Source organism: Berghia stephanieae, unplaced genomic scaffold (assembly GCF_034508935.2).
Source record: "Berghia stephanieae isolate SIO BIC M18660-M18661 unplaced genomic scaffold, UCSD_Bste_1.3 scaffold2640, whole genome shotgun sequence".
Lineage (NCBI taxonomy): Eukaryota > Metazoa > Mollusca > Gastropoda > Nudibranchia > Aeolidiidae > Berghia > Berghia stephanieae.
Genome location: NW_027623779.1, coordinates 1 through 7,500, shown reverse-complemented (window position 1 = coordinate 7,500; position 7,500 = coordinate 1). Strand labels below are relative to the sequence as shown.

Here is a 7,500-nt window from a genome sequence, read left to right as displayed (position 1 = left end):
ATTTGAGTGTATTCCTCTTAGTGGGGAGGCCTGTGCTTGTATCTGGATGGACTTTTAGGTGATCTCAAACTAATTACTTTGATGGTATGCTCTTGGAACTTACATCTATTTCCTATTTGAACCAATTCTCCTTTGTCTTACCTTTCTTGGGTTCTCTGATTGTAATTCTAGAACTTTTTCTAACCCATTTTCTTCCTTTTTACTGGCGCTGATATGACTTAATGTGTTGCAAGCGCCGTAAAACTCTTAAAAACAAAAACAAAACGAACCTTCCATAGTTATCAAATCGGTGCGGCTATGTGGTCTTGTGGTATGACACTCGCTTTCGGATCGGGAGGTTCTGGGCTCCAAACTCGCTTGGCGCATTGTTGAGTCCTTGGAAAAGGCTCTTTACTCACATTCTCTCATCGTACTCAGGTGTAAAATGAGTACCTGGCCGTTAACAGCGTTGTCTCTGTCCGAAAACAAAATGTAATATCGCCTAACAGGCGTCATGTCCCATCCTAAATGTTAAATGTTGCTGTTTGCCTGGGACCCCTTGTTGAGCGTTTGAGCATGCTTAGTGAATTATATTGCGCTACATAAAAGTTCAATTTAATTTAAATGTAAAGTCATGAGCAAAAATGAGTATTACGTCTTCGAAAAAGAATAAGATAACAAAAACAGAGTGTTTTGAGCTCAAAACCCATCTTCAGCCAATAACAAACAATAAAAACATTAACTTTATTTCGTATACCATTTCCGAATTGAGAACAATTGAATAGAATCACGTGACTTGTCAGTTCATGTTCCACTCTGAGCAGGCCAGACGGGTTTTGTGCAGACCTGCCAACCATCCCGGATTTTCCGGGATTATCCCGGATTTAAGCCACCATCCCGGAATCCCGGAATTGAGCTTATAATCCCGGAATGTCGAAAATTTTTTTTTTTTTTTTTTGCGAATTTTTTTTTTATTTGGTCACTGACCACAAAAACGAGTTTTTTTCAATTTGTTTCATGTGGCTTAGTATGGTTTGATCCTGACCTCCTCGTATATTGTACATACAGTTTTATTTCTAGTTTTGGTGAGTACAATTTTATTTTCTCGACATTTTCCTTATATCCCTGATTGGGATGAAAAATCCCTGATTTTGCTCCTCAAAATCCCTGATTAGCATAATCACATGTTGGCAGGTCTGGTTTTGTGTTTTAAAAACAAAACAAACAAAATACTTTTCTTTGACAGGACTCTTTTCTCCACCTCCCCATCCACACCGGCGTGATCGACAAACTACCCAAGTGGTTCAGTCACGTGCCCTGCGTGGACTTGAGGGAGGAGAAGGACGGGCTGGAGACCTTAGCCAGACAATTGAACGACATGATTGGACAGTTTAAGGTTACTCCAAAGGTATGTCAAAAATAAATTAAACATTTTTTTTAATGATAAAAATAAAATATGACTTTTGTTTATCCTCAGGGGTGTCCAGATGGCTCAGTTGGTAGAGTACTCGCCTTACATGCAAAGGGACCGTGATCAATCAAAATACAAAATAATGAATATAAAATATGACCTTTGTTTCATCCTCAGGGGTGTCCCAGATAGCTCAGTTGGTAGAGTACTCGCCTTACATGCAAAGGGACCGTGATCAATCAAAATACAAAATAATGAATATAAAATATGACAATTTGTTTCCTCCTCAGGGGTGTCCCAGATAGCTCAGTTGGTAGAGCACTTGCTTTACATGCAAAGGGACTGAGATCAATCAAAATACAAAATAATGAATATAAAATATGACAATTTGTTTCCTCCTCAGGGGTGTCCCAGATAGCTCAGTTGGTAGAGCACTGGCTTTACATGCAAAGGGACTGAGATCAATCAAAATACAAAATAATGAATATAAAATATGACAATTTGTTTCCTCCTCAGGGGTGTCCCAGATAGCTCAGTTGGTAGAGCACTGGCTTTACATGCAAAGGGACTGAGATCAATCAAAATACAAAATAATGAATATAAAATATGACAATTTGTTTCCTCCTCAGGGGTGTCCCAGATAGCTCAGTTGGTAGAGCACTGGCTTTACATGCAAAGGGACTGAGATCAATCAAAATACAAAATAATGAATATAAAATATGACAATTTGTTTCCTCCTCAGGGCTGTCCCAGATAGCTCAGTTGGTAGAGCACTGGCTTTACATGCAAAGGGACTGAGATCAATCAAAATACAAAATAATGAATATAAGATATGACAATTTGTTTCCTCCTCAGGGGTGTCCCAGATAGCTCAGTTGGTAGAGCACTTGCTTTACATGCAAAGGGACTGAGATCAATCAAAATACAAAATAATGAATATAAAATATGACAATTTGTTTCCTCCTCAGGGTGTTCCCAGATAGCTCAGTTGGTAGAGCACTGGCTTTACATGCAAAGGGACTGAGATCAATCAAAATACAAAATAATGAATATAAAATATGACAATTTGTTTCCTCCTCAGGGGTGTCCCAGATAGCTCAGTTGGTAGAGCACTGGCTTTACATGCAAAGGGACTGAAATCAATCAAAATACAAAATAATGAATATAAAATATGACAATTTGTTTCATCCTCAGGGGTGTCCAGATAGCTCAGTTGGTATAGTACTCGCCTCACATCCAAAGGGACTAAGATCAATCAAAATATAAAATAATGAATATAAAATATGACAATTTGTTTCATCCTCAGGGGTGTCCAGATAGCTCAGTTGGTAGAGCACTGGCTTTACATGCAAAGGGACTGAGATCAATCAAAATACAAAATAATGAATATAAAATATGACAATTTGTTTCTTCCTCAGGGGTGTCCCAGATAGCTCAGTTGGTAGAGCACTGGCTTTACATGCAAAGGGACTGAGATCAATCAAAATACAAAATAATGAATATAAAATATGACAATTTGTTTCATCCTCAGGGGTGTCCCAGATAGCTCAGTTGGTAGAGCACTGGCTTTACATGCAAAGGGACTGAGATCAATCAAAATACAAAATAATGAATATAAAATATGACAATTTGTTTCTTCCTCAGGGGTGTCCCAGATAGCTCAGTTGGTAGAGCACTGGCTTTACATGCAAAGGGACTGAGATCAATCAAAATACAAAATAATGAATATAAAATATGACAATTTGTTTCATCCTCAGGGGTGTCCCAGATAGCTCAGTTGGTAGAGCACTGGCTTTACATGCAAAGGGACTGAGATCAATCAAAATACAAAATAATGAATATAAAATATGACAATTTGTTTCTTCCTCAGGGGTGTCCCAGATAGCTCAGTTGGTAGAGCACTGGCTTTACATGCAAAGGGACTGAGATCAATCAAAATACAAAATAATGAATATAAAATATGACAATTTGTTTCATCCTCAGGGGTGTCCCAGATAGCTCAGTTGGTAGAGCACTGGCTTTACATGCAAAGGGACTGAGATCGATCCTGGGTAGAGCCGAGATTTTTTTCTTTTTTTTTGACTGAAGTTGCAATTAACCGAAGTTGACTTTCCTGAGCACTATTGCAATATTTTACATTTATATTGGTAAACTCAAACCAGTTGTAAATATTGTTCTTAGTCTACCACAGACTGAGCAATTTGATTGAAACAAAAACCATATGGCAGCCCTGTCAACCAAAAGCAGCTATGATGCAAGCCAGCATTTTAATCAGATTGGATTAAACTTTCACTCTTTTGTTCTTAACATTTGTAAGAGTCAAAAAGATTAGCCGTGATGAGAGACAATAAGCTCTCACAAACTCGTTGGTCACAATGCACAGTTAGTTGTCATTCCCAAAACAAAGTATATCGCTCAGCCTCTCTTTACAACTGTCATTAACTACCTGTTGTGAAGACTATGCCCAGCCCCCTCCCCTCCAATTGAATGGCCACAGATTACATCACAAACCCGTACTGCAAAGCCCCACCATCTTTTTATTCTGATGGAGTGGTGACACACTACTGTAGATTTAAATCCCGCTCACTCTCGATTCTTCAACCTGTCACGATTTCAACCATGATGAAATTTAATACTTGAATTAACCACTTTTTGAGGGCGTCAGAAGAATAAAAACTGAGTACCACAAGGCTCAGTCTTAGCACCAGCATTGTTTAACGTCTACATAACCTCAAACGACTTCCACAAAACTAGGATATGCAGATGACTGGGCCTTAGAATACCAATCAAGAAACTGGTAAGGTATAGAAAAAACTCTTAGCAAAGACACCATTGCCATGAAAAGGTGTTTCAACAGATGGTTTTTAAAAATGAATACGACAAAAACAGTTGCAACTGCATTTCATAGTAACAACAGGGAATCACAACGAAAACTGATGATCAAGATTGATGACACAACACTACCAACTGATCAAAATCCAAAATACCTCGGAGTGACACTGGATAGACGGCTGACCTATAGAACCCATCTTGAGGGTACAGCAAGAAAGATAGGGAAACGAAATTGTCTACTCAGAAAACTGGCAGGAATAACATGGGGAGCATCACAAACTCTTCTCAGAACATCAACCCTGGCCCTTTGCTACAGTGTGGCAGAATATTGTGCTCCTGTTTGGACGAGAAGTGCCCATACAAACCTTGTTGATGCGAAACTAAGAGACTCGATGCGAATAGTAACTGGATGCCTGAAATCAACCCCAACACAAGGGCTGCCAGTCATGAGCGCTATAGCACCACCCCACTTGAGGAGAGAGGATGAAACACAGAAATGGATATCCAGAGCTGAAAAAGATCGTGGAGGTCCTCTGCAAACCATATACAAAACTGCGCCCCCAACATCAAGACTAAAATCTTGTTCACCTTTCAACATATCAAAGAAAGAAAACTACAACACGCAAGAAGCCTTGTGCGAGGAATGGAAAAGGAATAAACCAACAGGAAGGGAACTAATTGAAGATCCCCGTAAAAGTCTCCCAGGTCTACAGGATCAACCAAGAAAATACTGGGTAGCTGCAAATAGACTACGGTCAAAACATACAAGAACAGCTGCCAACATGCACAAATGGGGGCTCCAAGAATCACCAACATGTTCAAAGTGCAACCAAGCACCACAAGATGCAAACTACCTCGTACTAGATTGTCCAGAGACAAAACTAGAAGGGGGATTTGAAACCATCAACAAATGTGATGATGACTTCCGAACCTGGATTGATACCTTGAACATAGAAGTGTAACCGAACGATACTACTACTACTGAGGGCGAAAATCTGTTGCAATTAACTGAAGTTTGTTGCAATTATTCAGTGACTTTTATATAGAATTAATTCTGTTTACTGGGAAATATTGCGATTAACCGAAAGTTGTGATTATCCGGAGTGGACTGTATCATTATTATTATTATATATTATTATTATTATTATTATTATTATTATTATTATTATTATTATTATTATTATTATTATTATTATTTATTATTATTATTATTATATTATATTATTATTATTATTATTATTATTATTATTATTATTATTATTATTATTATTATTATTATTATTACTATTATTATTATTATTATTATTATTATTATTATTATTATTATTATTATTATTATTATTATTATCTCTCTATATCTATCTATCTATTGTGCAGCCATGTGGTCTTGTGGTATGACACTCACTTTCGGATTGGAAGGTCCTGAGTACGAGCCTCACTCGCTCTTCACTCACATTCTCTCACTTTACTTAGGTGTAAAATGAGTACCTGGCTGTCTCTGTCAGAAAAAAAAAATTGTAATATTGCCTAACAGACGTCATGTCTTGTTCTACATGTTACGTGTTGCTGTTGGTCAGGGACCCTTTGTAAAGCACTGTGAGCACGTTTAGTGGATATTGTCTTATATAAAAGCTCAAAACTCAATATTTTTATTTGGATTGTGCCATTATCCTTATAACCTGGATAAAAGATCAAGTTTTAAAAAAATTATTTGTGAACGCATTCTTCATACTCCATCCGTGCTCTTGCATATTCATTAAAACAATCACTGTTTACATTCTAAAACATTTTTAAATTTTATTTTTTTTGTCTGTGCAGAATCGTAATGTCCTGTTTATAAAGAGTAAAATGGAGCAACAAAGAGCCTTGCAATTCCGAGAGAAGTTCTGCCTGGAGGGAGGAAATATTGTACGGAATACAACCACGGATTGTAACAGTGAAGGTTAGTGTGTATATGAAGAGGCTTCGTATGGGAACAAAACAGACAATGGACGTTTCTGGTACAAACCCTTCTTCAGCACAACAATACACAAAATAACATGGAAAACAAATAAAATATAATGGAAAAAGACAAACTTGTGTTATCTGTACTCAATGGTGGTTGGAGTATCATACTCCAACCACCATTGAGTACAGACATCTCTCCATTTTCACTCTTTAGTTAGTATTTTACGATCACCGGCTTCAGGCAGCCCCTACCGTTTTCTACTTTTTAGTGTGTATATGAAGACCCCACTGTCTCATTGTGCCATGTAATTTATACTATGGAATTTTTCTTACTCAATTTACAATATTATTATAATTTTAAAAAATAAAAATTTGAGCTTTTATAGAGCGCAGTATCCACTTTATGTGCTCAAAGCGCTTTACAAGGGGGCCCTAATCAACAGCATGGAGGGAGGAAGTATTGTACTGAATAGAACCACTGATTACAACACTGAAGGTTAGTGTTAGACCTGTAAATTTTCAGTCAATTAACTGAAATCAGTCAATTCGTCAAATTCAAATATTTATAAAAATGAACGTAAGAAATGAAGAAAGAAAGAATTCATGAATCTTATTTGAATGACTGTAAAGTTGATAAGTGCTACGCATAGCTCATGGGCCGTTTATATTTACGATAGATATATTGCCAAGGCTAAGCGACGCTTCTTAGAATTGCCGTGTCTGAACACATCCCAGTATATTTTCACACAGCCTTCGTGAAATTATCTTTTCACATTCCAAACCTGTTGTGATTCCAATGGTAGCCAATTTTAACTGAGCCGCTGAGCGATAAATTTCACTGTTTCATCTAAGCCAAAATTGACCACATTTATTTGGTGGAAAGTAAAAGTATGAAAAAGTAAAATGCGAATGCCGGAAGTGCCTTATGTAGACACCTTCAAATCGAAAGTTATATGATTGCTACAAGCACATCTCGATTGCCTCACTTTGCAAACAGATCGGTTGACCGTTTCTTCACTTATTGGGTACCAAATTATAAGGAACAATGGTTAGCGCAAATTAGTTTTCTGCCATTGTTATGCTCAAGCGAGCTTGCTGTTTACTATTCATTTTGATTCTTTGGATTTTTCCGCTACGTTACAGGTCTATAGTGTATATATGTGGACTCAGTGTCTCAGTGTGCCATGTAATTAAACTATATCATTTTTCTCAGTCAATTTACAATATTATTTTTTTTAAAACCCAAAAAATAAAAAACTTTAACTTTTATAAAGTTCAGAATCCGCTTTATGTGCTCAAAGCGCTTTACAAGGGGTCCCTAACTAACAGCA

The 7,500-nt window shown here is 37.1% G+C and overlaps 1 protein-coding gene across 1 annotated transcript in view; it reads left to right on the top strand.

Annotated features, from left to right (window-relative positions):
* The window catches only part of LOC144961489 (uncharacterized), a gene marked incomplete at both ends in the record, with an annotated part of 7,207 nt that extends 1,043 nt beyond the window's left edge, over positions 1 to 6,164 (top strand). The window contains 2 exons of the mRNA XM_078894658.1: positions 1,226 to 1,387; positions 6,041 to 6,164. Coding sequence (XP_078750784.1) covers positions 1,226 to 1,387; positions 6,041 to 6,164 — 286 coding nt within the window. The remainder of the gene's footprint in view (positions 1 to 1,225; positions 1,388 to 6,040) is intronic.
* Positions 6,165 to 7,500: the final 1,336 nt, after the last annotated feature.